The sequence below is a fragment of the Eschrichtius robustus genome, chromosome 15 (genome assembly GCF_028021215.1).
Source record: "Eschrichtius robustus isolate mEscRob2 chromosome 15, mEscRob2.pri, whole genome shotgun sequence".
Classification (NCBI taxonomy): domain Eukaryota; kingdom Metazoa; phylum Chordata; class Mammalia; order Artiodactyla; family Eschrichtiidae; genus Eschrichtius; species Eschrichtius robustus.
Window position 1 is genome coordinate 64220605 of NC_090838.1, and position 23940 is coordinate 64244544.

The 23940-nt window shown below is 42.1% G+C and overlaps 1 protein-coding gene across 1 annotated transcript; it reads left to right on the top strand.

Annotated features, from left to right (window-relative positions):
* The first annotated feature begins 1369 nt into the window (after positions 1-1369).
* Positions 1370-22215, top strand: MTHFD2 (methylenetetrahydrofolate dehydrogenase (NADP+ dependent) 2, methenyltetrahydrofolate cyclohydrolase). The gene is made up of 8 exons (XM_068564737.1): positions 1370-1516; positions 16242-16426; positions 17912-18034; positions 18658-18810; positions 19227-19334; positions 20172-20264; positions 20649-20774; positions 21962-22215. Exons 1-8 carry the CDS (start codon positions 1416-1418, stop codon positions 22123-22125), a joined length of 1053 nt encoding a protein of 350 aa, XP_068420838.1. The 5' UTR covers positions 1370-1415; the 3' UTR covers positions 22126-22215.
* The last annotated feature ends 1725 nt before the right edge of the window (positions 22216-23940 follow it).

Below are 23940 nucleotides of genomic sequence, written 5' to 3' on the forward strand. Positions count from 1 at the left end.
TGGGATCACATATTACATTGAATTGTCATGCCCAGGCTCCTTTGATCTAGAAAAGTACCTCATTCTTTGTCTTTCATGACTTTGACATTTTTGAAGAGTACAGGCTGCTTTTCTTGTAGAACATCCCTTAATTTTGACTTGTCTGATATTTCCTTGTGATTAGATCTACTAGTACATTACAAAATTTCAGGAATGTGCCTTTTTCCTGGACTGCTTTAACATTCCAGGTCTATGATCTCTCCTCTCATTGTGTAAATAAGAAATCTGTAACAATTTTAGGGAATTCAATGGTTTAGGAAAATCACTTTATTCAATATTCAGACTTGCTAAGATTTATGAAGTGGTGTGTCCTCCTCAATGCGTCATATCTGAGGGCATATAATGTGTTTTTGTCCTATTACTGGTGTTAATTTTGATCACCTGTTTAAGGTGATGACTGTCAGGTTTCTCCACTGTAAATGTACCATTTTCTCCCTTTGCTATCTTTTTTTTTTTTTTTTTTTAATTTGGTTGTGCCTGGCAGGCTCCTCAGTTGCAGCTCGCCGGCACCACTGTTGTGGCATTTGAATTCTTAGTTGCGGCATGCATGTAGGATCTAGTTCCCTGACCAGGGAGCAAACCCCAGCCTCCTGCATTGGGAGTGCGGAGTGTTTTAACCACTGCGCCACTAGGGAAGTCCCCCCCTTTGCTATTAAAAAAATACTCTGTGGGAGAGATACTTTGAGACTATGCAAATAGGGCGGCCAGTCAGATAAAATACAGGTAGCCCAGTTTAATTTGAATTTCAGGTAACAGACGAATACCTTTTTAGTAAAGTATGACCCCTCCTCCCAATCCAAATTTAATTGGGCATCTTGTATTTTTATTGCAAGATCTGGTAACACTATATGTAAATAACTTGGTCCTCATCCAACTTCACTCAGTTATTTTGACATCCATTGATGATTCTCAATCAATTTTTACTATGATTTTGCCAAATAGTCGTTTTCTAACTGCATCATTCTTCTGCATTTATTGGTTGCTATTCCATCTGCCTATCTTTTTATCCACTCTTAAAGCGCCTGGCACACAGTAGGCACTCAGATAATTGGGCAGTGAATGAACGCGTTGGCCGAGCTTCCGTGACAACGTTTGGCAGGGGCTTGCCTTCCTCAGCCAGTCTCGGCAAGCTATCGAGCCTTCGGAACCATCCAGGGCCTCGCTCTTGGCTCTTATTGCTCCAATCACAAGCATGGCTTTACTGGGCTTCTCTACGTTTAAAGGAAGACAACCGATCGGTTCCTTCAGCTCCAGCGGCCCAACAGACTGCAAGTGGAGAGCCGCAGGGACCAATGGGTGCCGGCAGGAGGCGGGGCCTGCCACGCGGCAGCGGTATAACCGCAGGGCCGGCGCGTCTTTCCCTCTCGGCGCTGGCCATGGCTGCAGCGTTCCTTTTATCCGCTTTGGCCACCCGGCTGCTCCGGCCGGCGCAGAGCTGCCGCCTCCACCATCGCCCCTTCCACCTCTCGGCAGTTCGGTAAGAGGGTCGGGGGGCTGGGTCAGCGCGGAAATCCGAGGGGAACCGAGCGCGGGGCCCGCCCAGGGACTCCCTTCATGAGCATCTCCGTCCCGGGAGGTGGTGGCCACCGAGAGGGGTGTGGCGGGGCGACGTGGCATCCCAGAGTGGCCGCAGCCTACCACCAGGGCGCTCGTTCGGCTGTGTGGGCTGAAACCGGGAGCCCGCCTTTCGGAGGAGCCGGTCTCCTGCACGCTCCGGGCGTCGCCCTGTCTCAAAGCCAGTCCGCCGGCTGAACGGGGCCCACGGTGTGGAGCGGAGGTGCTGGCGGGCCCTGGGGCGCCGCAACTTACCTGGGAGCATACGGAGGTCACCGGCCAGAACCTGCCGGTCGCCCTTGGCCCTGATACTAAGAGCGGGAAAGCAGAGGAGATGTTTTGGCGAGCGCGGGGAAGAGTTGTGAGTGAGCCGCTTTCCGTGAGCCGTCCCTTCCCGGGACCCTAGCGGCGGCGGGGGTTAGGGCGGAGCCTTGCTCGCCGGGTACCAGCACTTCCCTCCTTCTCCCGGTCGTGGGTGTGGCTCGCGCTGCTCTACAAGCTGCCCCTTTCCCTCCCAAGAGAATAAATGTGTTGTGGTCACCAGGACTTTGACTGCAGCCCACCCGGAGTTGGTCAGTGCCAGACCGAGTAAATTGAGGTGGTAAACGCCCGGGAAGAGAAGAGGGAAAGCTCTGTTTGCGTTTTCTTAGGGAGGTAATAAATATTTCCTGATTTTTTTGGACCTCAAATTCCTATTCTAAACCTAGGTTGAAGAATCTTTTTTTTTCGGGGGGTGGAGGGGGAGCTGTGATTTCGTTCCCTAAAGCTATGCACCCTCTTTCCCGTCAATCTTTAGAGCCTTTACGCTGCAGAGACCTAAGCCTTGTAACAGCAGCCCCTTTATCCAGGCACTGTGCTAGGCTGTGCGAATTCAGACATGGTAAAAGCGGTTTTCTTTAGTGGAACTCCCATACTTGTCAAGAGGCAGAACACGTACGTGTGGCAGAAAATGTAATTTCCGGTCAGTGTAAAAATGCTATTAGAGACGTTTCCAAGGTGCTGTTGGAGCAAAGAATGGGGATTAATGCGTTCTTGAAAGAAGACTTAAGAGGGGACATTTAAGGATTTCCTTTGTCTGACCCTGACCTGCCTTTCCAGCCCCATCTTTCATTACTGTCTGTTCTCTTCCCTCTTCCTACGTTCCTGAGTTCTGGCCATATGTGCTTTCATGATTGAAAAGAGATTTATAAAAATACTCCCAATTCCTTACCTAAAGAACTGGAACAGTTTGCTCACACTCTCCAGTAACAAATGCCCTGCTTTTGGGGCTTCCCTGGTGGCGCAGTGATTAAGAAGCGACCTGCCAATGCAGGGGACACGGGTTCGAGCCCTGGTCCGGGAAGATCCCACATGCCGCGGAGCAACTAAGCCCGTGTGCCACAACTACTGAGCCTGCGCTCTAGAGCCTGCGAGCCACAACTACTGAAGCCCACGCGCCTAGAGCCTGTGCTCTGCAAGAAGAGAAGCCACCGCAATGAGAAGCCCAGGCTCCGCAATGAAGAGTAGCCCCTGCTCGTAGCAACTAGAGAAAACCCGCGCAGCAACAAAGACCCAACGCAGCCAAAAATAAATAAACAAAATAAATAAATTTATAAAAAACAAAAAAGCAAATGCCTTCCTTTCACTGCCTTTTCTGAATGAAATGTAGGTTTCTACATCTCTGAAGGCAATAAGTACATTTGGTATTCAGTGTTCTAATGTATTGCTTTGATTACTGCTAGCTGGTAAAATTAAAACATCTTTTAAAAAATATGGGTCTAGGGGAAAGACGGGAATAAAGATGCAGACCTACTAGAGAATGGACTTGAGGATACGGGGAGAGGGAAGGGTAAGCTGGGACAAAGTGAGAGAGTGGCATGGACATATATACACTACCAAATGTAAAATAGATAGCTAGTGGGAAGCAGCCGCATAGCACAGGGAGATCAGCTTGGTGCTTTGTGACCACCTAGAGGGGTGGGATAGGGAGGGTGGGAGGGAGGGAGACGCAAGAGGGAAGAGATATGGGGACATATGTATATGTATAACTGATTCACTTTGTTATAAAGCAGAAACTGGTACACCATTGTAAAGCAATTATACTCTAACAAAGATGTTAAAATAAAATTGAACAGAAATGAAAAAAAAATATGGGTCTGAATGTATTCCTTTTTTTGCGGGGGGGTAGTGTGAGAGTTTTCATGGTTAGAGAGGTAGTACTGTAGTCTAGGCAACAGTGAGGTAAAGGAAAAAATGGACTTTGGAGGCAGAAGTTTGTGTTTGAATTTTGTTTCTACTGTCCTCAGTTTCTTGTTCTGTATAACAGGCTTATTATAATAGTCCCAAGGTAACTGAGAGTAATGTATGTAAAACTCTAAGCAAAATATCTCGTTTAAGAGATGTTAGATCCATCCCCCTTTGTGTCTGTGTTCACTCATTACTGGTTCCATTAATTAGTAGATAACAGAACTCTTTCCAAAATAAGTTGATCATGAATTGTAAAATGCACCTGATATTAATTTTTCATGGAAAATTACAGTACTGTAAACTATTTTTTTTTAAATTAATTAATTTATTTTTTATTTTATGGCTGTGTTGGGTCTTCGTTTCTGTGCGAGGGCTTTCTCTAGTTGTGGCAAGCGGGGGCCACTCTTCATCACGGTGCGCGGGCCTCTCACTATCGCGGCCTCTCTTGTTGCGGAGCACAGGCTCCAGATGCGCAGACTCAGTAATTGTGGCTCACGGGCCCAGTTGCTCCACGGCATGTGGGATCTTCCCAGACCAGGGCTCGAACCCGTGTCCCCGGCATTGGCAGGCAGATTCTCAACCACTGCGCCACCAGGGAAGCCCAGTACTGTAAACTATTGAATTAGAAGGAAAGTGAAGATGCTTCTGACTTGGATTTCAGTTTTTAATTTTATTTAGATAGTCCTCTTCTTTCTAGTCTGTTGATTCATAATTTTATTGGAAATTTTTCTAAACACATCTGTGAAAGCACTCCTAAACGTGTTAGCTAATATGGTTAATAAATTTTGGATTCCCCGTGGGACTGATCTCAGTCTCCATTTCCATTTATTTTGGGGTAGCAGTAACTTTATCTGCCCATTGGCAAAAAACAAAAAATGTTGGGAAAGTAGGTAATGACTCCCTCTCAGGACTGTGTTTCACATTTGGCAGAATTGTGGTATGCAGGCGAGGGCTAAAACACAGTTACGTTATAAAAGATACTCATTGCATTGTGGCTTTGTTTTGGTTCTTGTTACTCTTTGACTTCTTTTTTTTTTTTTTTTTTTTTAAGCAAATTGGCGTAACATCCAGAAGTTGCCTTTGGAACTTGGAACACTGGATTCTCCCAGAACCCTGTGTCCTTAACTTTATTATATCATGCTTAGCCCAAATATGCTGCTACCATTTTCTCTAAGTTTACTGCTTTCAAAAGGAACTTAAAAACATTTTTTTTAATGAAGTGCAATCTAAGTCCTACTCACTGATTATTTTTATAAAACTATCCTTACGAGTGTATAAATAGATAAATATATCTATTGTATATTAAGGATGTGTGTGTGTATAAATTTAGCCAACAGAGTTAGAAATTAATTTTTAGTGAATATATATGCCTGGCACTTTATTTATTTATTTTCTATTATTGGCCATGCCACGTGACACGTGAGATCTTAGTTCCCCAACCAGGGATCGAACCCCCGCACTCTGCATTGGAAGCTCGGAGTCTTAACCACTGGACTGCCAGGGAAGTCCCCACATGCCTGGCACTTTATTTATTTCATTCAATATAAATGACTGTCCTAAGCCCTTTTAAAGTAATCTTTCACTCTATTCTATTCCAGGGTTGGGAATCTATTTCTGGTGCGGGGCAGGTATTACTATAGATCAAGAATGTTGCCAGGGGTATTTGTATCAGCAAAGCCCTTTTATTTTATTTTATTTTTTTTTAAAGATTTTATTACAGTTATCTTTTTTTTTTTTAAACATCTTTATTGGAGTATAATTGCTTTACAATGGTGTGTTAGTTTCTGCTTTATAACAAAGTGAATCAGTTATACATATACATATGTCCCCATATCTCTTCCCTCTTGCGTCTCCCTCCCTCCCACCCTCCCTATCCCACCCCTCTAGGTGGTCACAAAGCACCAAGCTGATCTCCCTGTGCTATGCGGCTGCTTCCCACTAGCTATCTATTTTACATTTGGTAGTGTACATGTGTCCATGCCACTCTCTCACTTTGTCCCAGCTTTACCCTTCCCTCTCCCCGTATCCTCAAGTCTGTTCTCTAGTAGGCCTATGTCTTTATTCCCGTCTTGCCCCTAGGTTCTTCATGACCACTTTTATTTTTTTTTTAGATTCTATATATATGTGTTACATTACAGTATTTCTTTTTCTCTTTCTGACTTACTTCACTCAGTATGACAGACTCTAGGTCCATCCACCTCACTACAAATAACTCAGTTTCATTTCTTTTTATGGCTGAGTAATATTCCATTGTATATATGTGCCACATCTTCTTTATCCATTCATCTGTTGATGGACACTTAGGTTGCTTCCATGTCCTGGCTATTGTAAATAGAGCTGCAATGAACATTTTGGTATGTGACTCTTTTTGAATTATGGTTTTCTCAGGGTATATGCCCAGTAGTGGGATTGCTGGGTCGTATGGTAGTTCTGTTTTTAGTTTTTTAAGGAACCTCCATACTGTTCTCCATAGTGGCTGTATCAATTTACATTCCCACCAACAGTGCAAGAGGGTTCCCTTTCTCCACACCCTCTCCAGCATTTACTGTTTGTAGATTTTTTGATGATGGCCATTCTGACCGGTGTGAGATGATATCTCATTGTAGTTTTGATTTGCATTTCTCTAATGATTAATGATGTTGAGCATTCTTTCAGGTGTTTGTTGGCAATCTGTATATCTTCTTTGGAGAAATGTCTATTTAGGTCTTCTGCCCATTTTTTTTTTTTTTTTAAAGATTGCTTTTATTTATTTATTTATTTATTTATTTATTTATTTATTTATTTATTTATTTATTTTATGGCTGTGTTGGGTCTTCGTTTCTATACGAGGGCTTTCTCTAGTTGTGGCAAGCGGGGGCCACTCTTCATTGCGGTGCGCAGGCCTCTCACTGTCGCGGCCTCTCTTGTTGCGGAGCACAGGCTCCAGACACGCAGGCTCAGTAATTGTGGCTCACAGGCCTAGCCGCTCCACGGCATGTGGGATCTTCCCAGACCAGGGCTCGAACCCGTGTCCCCTACATTGGCAGGCAGATTCTCAACCACTGCGCCACCAGGGAAGCCCATTCTGCCCATTTTTGAATTGGGTTGTTTGTTTTCTTGATATTGAGCTGCTTGTAAATTTTTGAGATTAATTCTTTGTCAGTTGCTTCATTTGCAAATATTTTCTCCCATTCTGAGGGTTGTCTTTTCATCTTGTTTATGCTTTCCTTTGCTGTGCAAAAGCTTTTAAGTTTCATTAGGTCCCATTTGTTTATTTTTGTTTTTATTTCCATTCCTCTAGGAGGTGGGTCAAAAAGGATCTTGCTGTGATTTATGTCATAGACTGTTCTGCCTATGTTTTCCTCTAAGAGTTTGATAGTGTGTGGCCTTACATTTAGGTCTTTAATCCATTTTGAGTTTATTTTTGTGTATGGTGTTAGGGAGTGTTCTAATTTCATTCTTTGACATGTAGCTGTCCAGTTTTCCCAGCACCACTTATTGAAGAGGCTGTCTTTTCTCCACTGTATATTCTTGCCTCCTTTATCAAAGATAAGGTGACCACATGTGCGTGGGTTTATGTCTGGGCTTTCTATCCTGTTCCCTGATCTATATTTCTGTTTTTGTGCCAGTACCATACTGTCTTGATTACTGTAGCTTTGTAGTATAGTCTGAAGTCTAGGAGCCTGATTCCTCCAGCTCCGTTTTTCTTTCTCAAGATTGCTTTGGCTATTCGGGGTCTTTTGTGTTTCCATACAAATTGTGAAATTTTTTGTTCTAATTCTGTGAAAAATGCCAGTGGTAGTTTGATAGGGATTGCATTAAATCTGTAGATTGCTTTGGGTAGTATAGTCATTTTCACAACGTTGATTCTTCTAATCCAAGAACATGGTATATCTCTCCATCTATTGGTATCATCTTTAATTTCTTTCACCAGTGTCTTATAATTTTCTGCATACAGGTCTGTTGTGTCCTTAGGTAGGTTTATTCCTAGATATTTTATTCTTTTTGTTGCAATGGTAAATGGGAGTGTTTTCTTAATTTCACTTTCAGATTTTTCATCATTAGTGTATAGGAATGCAAGAGATTTCTGTGCATTAATTTTGTATCCTGCTACATTACCAAATTCATTGATGAGCTCTAGTAGTTTTCTGGTAGCATCTTTAGGATTCTCTATGTATAGTATCATGTCATCTGCAAACAGTGACAGCAGCAAAGCCCTTTTAAAGAAGTCCTCCTCAACCCTAAATCTGAATTGGATTTGTAAATATTAACATGTTTTTAGTTCCTTAATATATCATGAGTATATATGAAATGCTATTGTATATTTTGTGCTCTGCTAGAATTATCATGTAAAATCGAGTAAATGCATTAGGTTCGCTATAAAATTGTGATATCTTCTTTTTTTTTTTTTTTTAAGTGAAAGAAGGTTTATTCAGGGAGAAACACACTCACTAGACAGAGGGTGGGCCATCTCAGAAGGCAAGAGGCAGCAGGGTATGGAGTTGTCAGTTTTTATAGGAGTGGGTAATTTCATAGGTTGATGAGTGGAAGGAATATCCCAGCTATTTTGGGGAAGGGGTCGGGATTTCCAAGAATTGAGCCACTGCCCATTTTTTTACCTTTTATGGTCGGCCTTGGAACTGTCATGTGGGTGTGTCATTTAGTGTGCTGATGTGTTACAATGAGCGTATACTGAGGCTCAAGGTTTGGTGGAAGACAACTTGTCCACCATCTTGGACCTAGCTGGTTCTAGCCAATTTATGTCATATCCTTGGGCTATGTCATTCTTTAAAAGGTTGTGCCCTGCCCCCTTCCTGTCTCATTCCCCACTCAGAGATTTTACTCCCATAATCTTATGGGAAGCAGAGGGGCAATGGTCTGTCATCTGTAGCTGCTTCAGGGCTGAGTAGGGGCATCAACCCTTCCTGTCAGGGAGTGACAAATCTCTGGATGCCTGATCTAGGGGCCCCAGGAGCAGGACAGCTTCTTGTTTTAAGTTGACATGAGCTGGAATCATTGCATAGCCATCATCTTGATGTGGAACTGCTTCTGTAGCCTCCCTATGAATCTTCTTGAAGATGAAGCACTATTGGAACAGCATCAGAGTACAATAGTAACTGTCTATAAATGACGAAAGACTTAAAAGGTTAAATATCCGATTACAGTGTAATTGATAAAGAAGCTTGGTTATTGTTGTGACATAGAACATTTTAAGATAACAACTAGAACTATAGCATTATACCAGGACATATCCAAATTTTAGAACCTTTATATAATTTTTAGAATGTCTATATTAATAACATTCATCCATACAGTATATTTTTAAATAGGTTTATTGCTTGTGTGATAATGCTGTCTATGTAATTTAACATACTAAATAATACTAGTTAAATATTTCTCTCTGAGATGCCTCAGGGGCCCTCTAAAGCACCCCAAAGTTAGTTGAAAGTCAGGAGAACTTTAATTAAAATTTGACATTTGAGGGGCTTCCCTGGTGGTGCAGTGGTTGAGAGTCTGCCTGCCAATGCAGGGGACACGGGTTCGAGCCCTGGTCTGGGAAGATCCCACATGCCACAGAGCAGCTAGGCCCGTGAGCCACAATTACTGAGCCTGCGCGTCTGGAGCCTGTGGTCCGCAACAAGAGAGGCCGCGACAGTGAGAGGCCCGCACACCGCGATGAAGAGTGGCCCCCGCTTGCCACAACTAGAGAAAGCCCTCGCACAGAAATGAAGATCCAACACAACCATAAATAAATAAATTTAAAAAAAAAATTGACTTTTGGGAAGTTTGTCAAAAAGTTTTAAAACACTTGATCAAATAAAATCATTGGTAACTATGAGACAATACTTATTTCTTAACCAAAGTGTCAAGAGATCTCAAAAGCAAATACAGATTAAAGGCAAAGAAACTCACACAATCTATTATCAAAAATGGCATAACTTCTCAGTATTTTTTCATTCCTCACACGTTCTTTTACTGAAAACACATATCTTACTTTCCTTAAAAGTTTTTTCCTCATTGAGTTACTCCCATAACTAAATTTGCTAACAAATTTGCAATAGATATAATAAGGTCTAGTAAATCTAGGTACAACAGAAGTATTTTTTCTTTAAGTAAGTTTTTTTAAAATTTATTTATTTTTTATTTATTTATTTTTGGCTGTGTTGGGTCTTCATTGCTGCGCTCCGGCTTTCTCTAGTTGCGATGCGCAGGCTTCTCACTGCAGTGGCTTCTCTTTTTGCGGAGCACGGGCTCTAGGCACGCAGGCTTCAGTAGTTGTGACACGCGGGCTCAGTAGTTGTGTCTCACGGGCTCTAGAGTGCAGGCTCAGTAGTTGTGGTGCACATGCTTGGCTGCTCTGCAGCATGTGGGATCTTCCCAGAGCACGGCTCGAACCCGTGTCCCCTGCATTGGCAGGTGAATTCTTAACCACTGCACCACCAGGGAAGCCCGCAACAGAAGTATTATACTTAACATTGATGACTCTAAAGACATGTCTATATTAATCAAACCAACAAGCTTAAGCCACCTTCAATACCAGATATCAGTTTAGTACTGAATATTTTACAGATAACATGAACCTGAAGTTCATTCTGGCCAGATTACTTTCTATTTCTAAGTATTTGTATAAGCACTTAATTTTCTTTAAAGCAACTAAATAGAGCTCTTTTATGAATTAATTTTTGGCAATACCATACATCTACAGCACACACATAGATACATACAAACATACAAACAAACCCAGAGGCCTCATAGTTCCCATTCCAAAATTTTAGCCAAGAGTCAGGTACAGCATCAGTCTACAAAGGAGGTTGGATTAAAATTGGGTTTCTGGCAGGTGGAACAAATAAAGCTCACTTGTCTAGATGGCTAAACCCTTTTTACTAATATTTATGGAAAAGATACTTAAGATTTTTATTTGTCCTTGACAAGTTACAAATTATTTACTGCCTTTTTCAAAATTTGCATTTTAAAAAGATGGCAGAGATAAGGGTTCCTGGAAAAAAAACAGGTAGGATATTTGCATCTCAAAGGCACAGGTAAGTTCCTCCTAGGATGACTTTGTTTCCCCTTTGTTTAATACTTACAAGCCTCTTCAGATAAATAGGGAAGGTTTTGGGAGTGGTAAAAGGATTGTGAGCTTTGTATTTGTTTTTGGAGCTACATCTCTGGTCCTGTAAAGACTAGATTTGTAAAATAAGGACAGTTTTTTTTTTTTCTTTCTTTTTTTTAAAGAATTGGGTGGCTCCCTCAGTGATATTGAAGGACTGCTATACCCATTTACCTATGTTGAGGAATGTTTTACTTTCCTCATTTAGCTTAGGGGAGAAGTCCTTCCCCCAAATTTCTATCAGGTATGGTTAGCTTAGTCAGACCAGTGGCCTCCCATTTTTACAAACACTTTTGGGGATCCTCCCTGGGTTTAAGAAATTTTTAAATTATGGCCCTCAGTCAGGCCTTTGGTCTGAGGCGGCTTGCCTACGGCCTCATGTGATCGCATTTTTAAAGGTAGCTGGACAATTTCTAGCCCACGTTTTTTCTTTTTTTTTTTTTGGTCCATTCGATTCCTATCACGTAAGCACCCTCAGCTTGAATTTTATAAGCGCACAGACTGGAGGCATTCATGGCATTTCAGTGTCTGGATCTGTCCAGTCAAAGGCAAAGAGATACTGGGGTGCAGGGGAATGCAGAAGAAAGCGACCTTTAGTTCTTGAACTATGAACTAGTTTAACAGCCCATAGTTTAAAAACTTAGATGGGGTGGAATGTACATCTCCTCTCACTTGGGACTGAGGTAGATTCCTCTGACCAAGAGCAATTGTTTTTCTTGGTGGGTGCTATCTCTGTGAGGATCTCCAGCTTGGATTACTGTCGGGAATTTAGTGAGCCAGTCCCTTCCCAACAAGGGGAGGGAGCAGTCAGGCATGAGCAGAAACTGATGTGCAAAGGTAAAATTTCCTAGCAGGCAGTTGAGGGGAGGAGTGAATCACTGGTTCGGAGCTTTCCGTCAATCCCTGTTATTATACAGCTTGTGGAGGACAAGGGTCCAGGGAAATCAGTCAGCACAGAGTAGGCAGCCCAGGTATCTAATAAGAAAATAACTTTCCTACCTTCCATGTCAAAGGTTACCCGAGGCTTCTCCGGAGAAATGACCAGGTGTCCTTTGGGAGCCAGGGAGGGTCCCGGGCCCCATCAGTCTTCGATCCTCTTGGCCATCATTGCTTTGGGAGCCCTGAGTCCCCTTCGGGACTGGGAGCAGTTCTGCTTCCAGTGACCCTCTTGGTCACACTTAAAACAGATGCTTTTTGGCAAGATAGTGACTCTGATCCAGCATTCCTGGGTCCTGTCCTCACCATGGGTCTTCGCAAGGGATGGTAACCCTGGGGTGGTGCAGGGGTTAGGGCTGCTGCCAGTTGTTGTGCTTTTTGCTGTTGTCCCTGAATCCTTTTTGCCTCTCTATTGTTGAATACTCCAAAAGCCAAATCCATGAGCTGATTTATGGGGGTCTGGTGTCTCCACCTCCCCGGATGCGGCATCAGGGGTAAATGGTCCGGAAGACTGTCCCCCCTCACGATTGGGGGAGGTAGGAGTTCACGGTAGACCTCTCAGGGGAGGTGGACTCATAAAGAGATCATCTAAAACATTTGGCTTCTGTGAAGAAGGCACTTTGAAAGGGGTGTGAGCCAGGTACACCCAGCAGGAGTTCTTTAGACCTGGATTATGGAATAGGGTCATGAACGTTTGGATGTATGGGACTTCCCCCCATTTACCTTTCCTTTTACAAAATAGGTCCTGTTGCAAGATGGTATTGGAATTCAATGACCCAATTTTTTTTTGGCCAGATCACTTCGTCCCCTAGTTTGTACTGGGGCCATACAGTACTGCAAAAGAAAATTAATTTTTTTCTTAAACCACCCTGTCTAAATTTTCCCCAGTTAGTTAATATGCATCTGTAATAGGGAAGAGCCAAATCAGACTACATGTTGGATCTGTTTCATTTACTTTATCTTTTTATTTATTTATTTGATTTTTATTTTTTTTTATTTTTGGCTGCATTGGGTCTTCGTTGCTGCACGCGGGCTTTATCTAGTTGCGGCGGGCAGAGGCTACTCATCGTTGCAGTGCGTGGGCTTCTCATTGCGGTGGCTTCTCTTGTTGCGGAGCACGGGCTCTAGGCATGCGGGCTCAGTAGTTGTGGCTCACGGGCTCTAGAATGCAGGCTTAGCAGTAGTGGTGCACTGGCTTTGTTGCTCCGCAGCATGTGGGATCTTCCCGGACCAGGGCTCAAACCCATGTCCCCTGCATTGGCAGGCAGATTCTTAACCACTGCACCACCGGGGAAGTCCTGTTTCTTTTACTTTAAACTTTGCTTTCTGCTGCTTTTTTTTAACTAAAAGGATACTGTCTATACATAATGGCCTGCCTTGGGGAACCCTGCCCCTCTGCCTGAATGTTAAACCAAAGTGCCTTTGTTCAGGGAAACATCCGGACCCTGTTCCACTTGTGGATGGCTACAAGAAAGAAGAAATTAACACGTCCCCTCCCCGAGACTGGCCATTCCAGATGATATTTGCAGAACTTATGGCCTTTTCACTTTATTTCCTCATCTCCTCCCCTTCTCTGTGCTATGAAAGAAACTGGCATCCAAACCACGATAAGATGGTTATTTTGAGACTTCAGTCTGCCATCTTCTCGGTCTGCCGGCTTTCCGAATAAAGTCGTATTCCTTGTCTCAACACCTCATCTCCCATCTATTGGCCTGTCGTGCAGCGAGCAGGGCGAGCTTGGACTCGGTGACACATCCTAGCAGCGAGTCCTTCGGGATGCTTGTAGTTGCCCGCATTTTTTTATTGGGATGTCTTGATAAGATGGGAGTCTGATGGATCCCGGCCAGGTGGTAGTTATTTGTCCTGACATTCTCCCAGTGTCAACAGTGGGGTCCCTGTGAGCACCCGAAATCTGCCTGGTCGGTGAGCCTGAGTAGGTCCTTTGGATTAGTCAAGGAAAGGAACAAGAGCCAGTGGGAGAAAAAGCAACCAGAGTCCCAGGGCCTAAATCCTTCAGAGAGGGAGGGAGGAGACCTAGGCCCTGAGCCAACTAAATGGATTAACTTTATCAATTAAACAAAAGAAAAACAAATAGAAGGGTAGGGCTGAAGGGCCACAAGGCAGTGCTAACAACACAAGGCAACAGCTCCCCTCAGGATATGGTCCTTTTGTTGTTGAGGAGGGCTACCTCTCCACAGAAGTAAAAGAAGCAACACCCCACGTGCTGGCAAAGCCAGCTGGGAGGCTCAAGGATCGGTAGACAGTCCAAGAAGTCAGGAGAGAAGGAGGATAATAAGGGAAATCTAGGACAGGAGGGAAGGTGTACAGCCATGACGCTTCCTAAGAGATTTGTAAGCCTGCTGAGAAAGGTGCTCACCCACTACCTCCGCTGAGGGGTTGATAAAGTCCGCCTGGGACCCCCACAAGAGCAGTGCTCACCCACACTTCCGCTCAGGGGTGTCTGTGTGATATCTTCTTAATACTTCAAAAGACGCAAATACAAATTAATGTTTAATATAAGGTTTAGATATAAAGTTACTGCATTATATCTAAGACATTGAGATTTGGTTTAAAGTAGGTATTTAATCACAATGCAACTGAAAAGCAGGCATTGAAGGCTTAGACCATTAAAGCTTTAAAGTTTTTAATTAACAGTGGCCTTGAGAATTAATTATATCTGACCATACAAGATATCCAGTACCTTGATGTTATCCCTGAGAATTAAATATGTGCTATAAGGGGAAATAGATTGTTTCAATGTTTCAAACAATCGTATTCTTCATTGGTGTTGAGGTTGGAGCATTCCTTATGACACTGGGGACAAAAATCTAAAGGGAAAGTCTTGTTTTCAGTGAGGTGTTTTTTCTTTTTTTAAAAATTTAATTAATTTATTTATTTATTTTTGGCTGCTTTGGGTCTTCGTTGCTGCGCACGGGCTTTCTCTCTAGTTGCGGTGCGCGGGCTTCTTATTGCAGTGGCTTCTCTTGCTGCGGAGCACGGGCTCTAGGCGTGCGGGCTTCAGTAGTTGTGGCTCGTGGGCTCTAGAGTGCAGGCTCAGTAGTTGTGGCGCACGGGCTTAGTTGCTCTGCGGCATGTGGGATCTTCCCGGACCAGGGCTAGAACCCGTGTCCCCTGCATTGGCAGGCGGATTCTCAACCACTGCACCACCAGGGAAGTCCCCGGGGTGTTTTTTCTTAAGGAATAGATGCTTGTCCTACTTTAAGTAATGGGAACTTTAAGCATATATGTGGAAATAAGAAAACCAGGAATCCTCCACGTTGGAACCCAGGAAGAGCTGTTCTTATTGTTCTTACCAATTCTTACTGGGGAGAGATAGGCTTTCAGAGATTTGAATATGTTTTTGGGAACTGAAGTTTCTTCTAGATCTGAGTTTTCTCATTGTCTCACCCCCAACAAGCAGTTTCTCATCCATGTGGTTCTAGCATGTGAATGTAGTTCAGAGAGGAGCTCTTACTAGTCTAGTTCACTACCACTGCTCCTGGTGAATAAACCTTTGCACCAGCTGGACCGCTGGCCAGCCTAGAAATTGTTGTTCTTGACATCAGATACTTACTCCTGGTGTGTCAGCTGTGGATGGGGCACTGGGGTCTCGGGGTAGAGCACACTGCCACCTATGAGATGGAATTGCCTTAGTCCCCCTTCCAATCCCTATTCTTCATCAGGAAAGTCTTTTCCAGGAGGGGCTGGAGGGAGTGGTAGGTATTTGAGGTTTGTCTAGTATATTGCTTATTGGTTTAACTGCATAGCATAATTTATATATTTAAAAGCATGTATAAATTAAAAGCCAATTCACTAACTGGGAAATGATTTAAAAGCATGTATAAATTAAAAGCCAATTCACTAACTGAGAATGTAGGATGTACATTACGTCCCTAGTACTTATTTATCTTATAACTAGAAGTTTGTACAGTCATCCCTCAGTATCTGAAGGGGTTTAGTTCCAGGAACCCCCAGGATACCAAAATTCCCAGATGGTCAAGTCCCTTATATAAAATGGCATAGTATTTGTATATAACCTATCCTCCTGTATACTTTAAATCATCTCTAGGTTATTTATACCTAATACCATGTAAATGCTGTGTAAATAGTTGTAAATACAATGTAAATAGTTGCCAGGTGCAGGGCAAATTCAAGTTTTGCGTTTTGGAACTTTTTGGAATTTTTTTTCCCCAATGTTTTCGACCCATGGTTGACGAATTCTCAGATGCAGAACCTGCAGATAGGAGGGCCCACCATGCCTTTTGACCACCTTCTTCCAATTCCCCCTCCCCCACCTCCTGAAGTTTTGGGTATTTAATAACACTTTTGTAGCCTGATCTTTACTCTTTACAAAGATTCAAGCTATTTGTTTTTGTGATTCTGTTGCCTTCTGCAGAAATGAAGCGGTTGTCATTTCGGGAAGGAAACTTGCTGAGCAGATCAAGCAGGAAGTGCGGCAGGAGGTGGAAGAGTGGGTGGCGTCAGGCAACAAACGGCCGCACCTGAGCGTCGTTCTGGTTGGCGAGAATCCTGCAAGTCACTCCTATGTCCTCAACAAAACCAGAGCAGCTGCCGATGTGGGTATGTGTCACTCTCAGACCCCGACTGCTGTTAAACTGAGACTTATCTGAGGCAAACTCTATTGCAATTTATGATTCCTTTTTCTGATTAGAAAACCCAGGCAGAGGAGGCTAATGTGATTGAACTGTATCCAAATATTTGTCATAAAGAAATCAGGCTGTCTACTGGGGAGGGTTATAGACTATGACAGGAGGAATATGGTTGGTATTCTTGGTGTCTTCGGGAATGTAGTCTGAATTCTGTTCTAGTCTAACATTTGATAGGTGACCTTGAAGACAGTTTACATCTGCTTTCCTTGAGCAATAATGAGTCTGAATGAGGTGTTTGAGCATTTGGTTGAGGAGACCTCAGTGATGTGGCCTAGAACACAGTCATGGATTTGAAGGAAATGACTCTGACTTCTTTGAAATAGCCTTTGGTTTCTCCACCAGTTGGTTCCAAAGCCAATTAAATCAGCAGTGTAGAAGCGGTTGGAGGTTTGAATGCAGAAGGCACAGGTCTGAGTGAAGGGAGGCTTGTGTTCCAGGTCTCGCTGTACTGCAGACTCTGTGTGGCCGCAGACCAGAGGTGGGTAGGCTCAGCTGTGCCTTTGCCCGCTTCTCTGTGGGTCAGTGGTCTGAGCACCGTGTGCCTGCCCTTCTGAAGGGCTGTGAAACCTCTGGCATGCCTGGCCAGTGTTACTGGACTGTGAGCCCTTGGTATACTCTATTCTTGATCACTGAGGATTGAAGCCTCCTGCCCTTTTCATTGAAAAACCTTTAGAACCTCTAGAAAATAGTAAGCCATGGCTTTCTAAGACATTGGGATGGGAGGTAGTGTGATACAGTGGAAAGAACATGGACTTTGGAACTGGAAAGATTGTCTTTGTCACCAGCCAGCTTGTGTTTCAATTTCACTGGGCCTTGTCTATAAAATGAGGTTGATGAGGATTATGTAGTATAATATATGGAAAGTATCAAGCTAGGGGGAAGGGTAAGCTGGGACAAAGTGAGAGAGTGGCATGGACATATATACACTACCAAACATAAAACCGATAGCTAGTGGGAAGCAGCCGCATAACACAGGGAGATCAGTCGGTGCTTTGTGACCACCTAGAGGAGTGGGATAGGGAGGGTGGGAGGGAGGGAGACGCAAGTGGGAAGAGATATGGGGATATATGTATATGTATATGTATATGTATATGTATATGTATATGTATAGCTGATTCACTTTGTTATAAAGCAGAAACTAACACACCATTGTAAAGCAATTATACTCCAATAAAGATGTTAAAAAAGAAAACAAAAGAAAAGAAAGTATCAAGCTAGTATTCTTTAGTGTTTGTATTTGGGAAGTTACTTAAGGTTACTTGTGAGCAGATTCAAGCTTTCCAGCTACCAGGGTGGCTATGATGATAAAAAGCCTCGCTGGTAGCATGGCAGGCAGCGTAGCATTGTCTCAATAAATGCCTCTTTTTTTTTTTTTTACCTTGAAATTTTCTTATAGGAATCAACAGTGAGACAATTGTGAAACCAGCTTCAATTTCAGAGGAAGAACTGTTGAATTTAATCAATAAACTAAATAATGATGATAATGTAGATGGCCTCCTTGTTCAGCTGCCTCTTCCAGGTGAGATTTGGACACCACCATTTAAAATGATTTCTGGGGATTTCCCTGGTGGTCCAGGGAGTAAGGCTCCGTGCTCCCAATGCAGGGGACCTGGGTTCGATCCCTGGTCAGGGAACTAGATCCCGCATGCCGCAACAAAGATCCCACATGCCGCAACTAAAGATCGCACATGCTGCAAGGAAGATCCCGCATACTGCAACTAAGACGCAGTGCAGCCAAATAAATAAATATTTTAAATGACTTCTGAGGAATGGAGAGACTTGTTACTTTATACAACTGGCCCCTTGTGTGGATTTGACATAAAGGGGAGGTAAACTCAAGAGAGTGAGTATGTTATTAGATATGGCACAGACCTACTCAGAATACCAATTACTCCTTGATTTGGTACTGAGATCTTAAAGCAAAGGACAGTGGAAGGAAGCAGTTGTACAACAGGACACTGGCTTTGATCTTGGCATTTGGCTTTGCTCGATGTGTGTTCCTTATATGCAGATGAAGAAATAAGTCATGGGGGCGAGCTGTAAAAGCGGAATAGGTTTTTGTGGCAAACCAGGTAAGCTGGAGTCAAGCAGTGCTAACTACATAACAGTGACTTAAGACCACTGCTCTGATTTCTTTTTCAGAGCACATTGATGAGAGAAAGATCTGCAATGCTGTTTCTCCAGACAAAGATGTTGATGGCTTTCATGTAATTAACGTAGGGCGAATGTGTTTGGACCAGAATTCCATGTTACCAGCTACTCCATGGGGTGTGTGGGAAATAATTAAGCGAACTGGTAGGTATATCCGTCTCTGTGTTATCAAGGCAGTACTTACAAATGGTAAAAATTCATGCAGAGTGGAAACTCCCACCCCACAGCCTCTAGTCCTGCTCCCCAGAGCCTAACTCCTTTAGCAGTTGCCTACAACTGTTTTTGCTGTTTAATCCAGAAACCTCTGAGGGAAACTTAAGCTTTAATAGTGGCGATTGTGCACACTCATAACATTTTGCAGCTTATCAAATGTTTCCTTTTAGCTTTCACTATGTGTAGCGAGTGATAGTCCAGTTGACTGATGAGGCAATAAGCTTAGTGAATTCCTTCATTATCGCAATTAGAGTCACATCCTAGGCCATCAGCCTTCCTTTTCCTTAGGTGCTCTTTCTAAGATAATCAGGCACTATCTTAAATGCAAATATATTTATTTTTCATAGGTATTCCAACCCTGGGGAAGAATGTGCTTGTGGCTGGAAGGTCAAAAAACGTTGGAATGCCCATTGCAGTACTGCTGCACACGGATGGGGCACACGAACGCCCCGGAGGTAAGGGTTTTGCTCCCGGGGATGAGTCCTCTTCTCCCTTATGAGAGACGCTTGAGAGACTGCCCTGTGGATGTTTGGAAGTGTTAACTTTGTTAAACTTTGTTTTTGTTGTAATTTTGTTAATAGGTACTTGGGGAGTAATCTTTGTAGGAGAAGCTGTACTCAGTGTCACTTGAAAGTTCATTTATATTCACTAGTATGGAACTAGTTCAGAGATAGATATGCCTCAGAAATTTGAGTTTTGAGTATAAGTATGGTTGTAGACAATTAGAATTTCCAGTTATGGCTTTGATAGTTGGAGCTAAGAAGTAGAACTTATTCAAAGTTAGTGTCCTGTTCTGTGCCATTTGGTAGAAAAAAATCTTAGACCAATGCAAACAATTGAATTGATATTACTGTAATGTGTCATCATTGTGTCAAGTTCTACTAATTTGAGAAAAAGCTTCAAATCAGAGTTAATGTGGTTATCATAATATGACTATACATGATTACATCAGAAATAATGTCAAAACTAAATATTTCCAGGTATCTTTCAGCACACTTTTAAGAAAAATCCTTGAGTAATTCTAGTGATATTTTGTTTAGAAAGGCTGTTAAATAGGATAAGGAATAAATCTAAAGATGTATGACTCCAAAGGGTAGAGCTAGGACCAGCAGGTAAAAGTTACAAGAAATTGAGTATTTGTTTTTTTTTAAAAATGACAATTGGCTGCCCAGAAAGTATGGCACAGGAACTGTCAATTATTTTTTCAGAGATGTTGAATTTCTCGCATGGTTTGCCTAGTTGAGATCTCATCCAATCCCAGCTTTGATTCGGAAATATTTTTTAACTCATAGGTGATGCCACTGTCACAATATCTCATCGACATACTCCCAAGGAGCAGCTGAAGAAACATACAGCTCTTGCAGATATTGTGGTCTCCGCTGCAGGTAAGAGCACCAGGGAAGGGGCGGGAGCACGTCACCTCAGAGGGTGAAGATGGGAGTCTCATCTTCGAATTTGCCTGCTGCACTGCTGTTCCATTCATTATTCTCCTAGGATTGATAATGTGAGCTGCTTACAAAGATGAGGAGAGAGTTGTGGTTGGAATACTGATTTCTGGCATTCCATTATAGATTTGATGGATGAATGTTTTTTCTACAGCCTGTTTACTATATGAAATTGAAATGTTTCCTTGGTTAATAGTTTTTATAGGTTTTTGTAAAACAAGCTAATTCGTTCTTCCAGGTCTCTTGAAATTGAAAGTAGATAAGAATCTTATCTAAGAATCTTCTTTTCGGTACTAAACCGATCATTCCTATCTCCATTTCTAGGCATTCCGAATCTGATCACAGCAGATATGATTAAGGAAGGAGCAGCTGTCATTGATGTGGGAATAAATAGAATTCAAGATCCCATAACTGCTAAACCCAAGTTGGTTGGAGATGTGGATTTTGAAGGTAAATGGTATGATTTTTTAAAAATATAAAAGTCAATAAATACTATTGTTATTGGACATTTAGGGCAGACTATTTTAACTTTTAAACTTATGTTACCTTGGTAATACCATTTAAAATGCTTTCCATGGGAATTAATTAAGAAAAATCTTTTTAACAATTACAGTCATTCAAGAATTATTTTAGGTGTTTGTATCATCAGATTATGGAGAACAGATATAGAGTTTTCAGAGAATTGTTTTGTTTTTTTCCGCTTAGGGCTATTTTATAATTAAAACAGCTTCAAGACTTTTAACAAGTCTGAAAATTTAATGAAGTGATTTTCCTAAACTATTGAGTCTCCTAAAAAGTGGTACAGATTTCTCATTTTCATACTGAGAGGAGATATCACAGACCTGGCATGTTAAAAGTATGGGACAGAGCCAAATTACTAAAATTTTGGAATTTGCTAGTAGATTTCTCCTTTCAGTTCTGATTTTATCTGAATTTTATGCCAATAATCCTATTTCTAGCTTTCTGTTTCTTCTAAAGCAGTCAGACCCAAGCCTAGGTTTCTAAGTATTTTTCCCTTTAGATTGGAATTTAAAAAATCTTGCTTTTTATTTTCCAGAAAATTACTTTGCTTGGTGCTTTGGGCAAACAGTATAGTTAAATAAATAGGATGAAATTAAGAAAATATTGTAGGCAGGTATTAATTGAAGTAATGCTTATTATTATTACAGTTACACTTCCCATACAGTTAACCTACTGAGATGTTTCTTTTTAAGTTGATTTAATATGGAGGAAAAGTATGGCTGGTAAATTATAGGTTGTTTAGATATATAAATATTCACTGAACAACTCTGCTTATTATATGCGTGTTATTGATTTATTTATTTTTGGCCGCTCCGCACAGCATGCGGGATCTTAGTTCCCCCACCAGGGATTGAACCCGCGCCCCCTGCAGTGGAAGAGCGGAGTCCTAACCACTGGGCCGCCAGGGAAGTCCCTATATGTGTGTTATTTTATATTAGTATGTTCAAAAGCCTTTACTCCTGAGTAATGTAGCTGTGATTTTTTTAAATGAGTTTGAGGCTTATGAAGACGCTTATGTATTTTATTGCTTTTTCTTTGAATGCTTCTTCCATGATAAAGTACATACAGTTCCTTTGCCATAATTAAAGCAGTCTGCCTGTCTTATTTCTATGTAGGAGTCAGGAAGAAAGCCGGTTACATCACTCCAGTCCCTGGGGGTGTTGGTCCCATGACAGTGGCAATGCTAATGAAGAATACCATTATTGCTGCAAAAAAAGTGCTGAGGCTTGAAGAGCGGGAAGTACTGAAGTCTAAGGAGCTTGGAGTAGCAAGTAATTAACTATCGTGTCTTCTGTGTCATGAACAGCACTCCAAGCTAGTTCATGAGGAAAACCAGGCCAATAGAAATGCAATATTTATTCTACTTAAATGGTTTAAAACAATGCTTTCTATTTATTTGTAAGCTTAAATGGGTGGGTGTTTGCACACATAGCCCTGCAGTTACCCACCAGGGAGCACGCCACTATCGTGCTGGGTCATGGGATCCAGCCAAGGGAAGCCATTAACCTACTGATTAACAGGGGGACACTGTCACATTGAGAATGGCTGCCTAACTTTGTCAACCACTTCAGTTAAAATTTGTCTTTTTTAGGAGGGCAGCTATGCTTACCACTATACCACCAACGCTGCACAAATTTGTCTTTTCTACGATTGCATTTCCCAAGTGCTATTCCAATAATGAGTTGATGCTCACTTTAGGTTCCAAACCTTTTGAGTTCAACTGGTCAAACCAAAGGAAAAATGTTGCAAGAGAAAATTAGGGAAAAGGTAAAAAGAAAGAAATGACGGTAGTTGAGTAGAAAAAAAATTACCCTAATTTAATATATGTACTGATTGATAACCAGAAGAAAAACTACATGTCAATAGTCTCCTAAGCTGTCATTTTGTAGCTTAGTCATTGGGAAAATGTTTGGGGTTGTTTCATTTGCTATTAGCCCTCGTTTTATGTTGGTTACCATTCCTGAGGTTTCCCCATTTTAGTTTTCTAGGATTGAAAGGCTTATTTTATAAATTATTCATGTGTGTTGTCATATTTGACTTTCCTACATCCTTAAACTTCACTGTCAAATTTTTATACTGTTGGGGGTGTCTGTATGGTTTCTTTAGTGTGTCTTGAAACCTGTATTTGGAAAACATAACTTGGGCTTGATGATCATTAGGGCAGCTTGTATAAGTGTGCAACTTACTTTTCCACCAAAGAACTGTCAACAGCTGCCGGCTTTTCTCTGATGCATCTGTTGGCTTTCCTTGATTGATATTTGAGAACTTGAGTTAATACTGAATTTAATCAGACTTTCTGATTAAAGGACTTCTTTGTTTCATTTTGTTTTTGTAAATAAAACACTTCTGACTGGTATAGAATGAGTTTCTGAAATACTGTATCTTTCTGCTACTATCTTGTTGTGACCTAATTTTTCTCATTGGATGTAATCAACCTAAATATTCCTATACTTGGTAATACCCAATCCAATGCCTTGGTAATACCCAATCCAATGCCTTGGTAATACCCAATCCAATGCCTCTCCAATGCTGTGGAGAAACCAGCCTAGTCCTTTTACTCTTACATCCCAAAAGGTCGTGCCAAGCCAGGAGTTTAATCTGTAAGATTCATTTAAGCGGTTAGTCTTGTTCTGATTATTTTCTAAACCATACGTTCAGTTTACACGGGACTTCTTGATGTGCTTTGCCAAGCCCCCCCGCCCCACACATATGTATAAATTTTTTTCGTGTGTCTGTGTGTGTGTGTTTAAAGCATTAGTTTGATTGCACAGATTGAAAGGTATTTGCTGTGGCACATTTGCAGCGAGGATAGGTCCGGTGTATTCTGCTCAAGGGCTGGATATTTGGCTTTCATGCAGGCAGAAGCAACTCCTGTTGCAGGCAGCTTGAGGCAGAGAGAGGAAGGAGAACAATGCAGAGCGGACCTTCTCCCCTCCTTGTTCATCTGCCGCCTTTATGCTTTTTTTTATACATTTATTTATTTTATTTATTTGTTTTTGGCTGTGTCGGGTCTTCGTTGCTGCACGCGCTTTCTCTAGTTGCGGCGAGTGGGGGCTACTCTTCATTGCAGTGCGTGGGCTTCTCATTGCGGTGG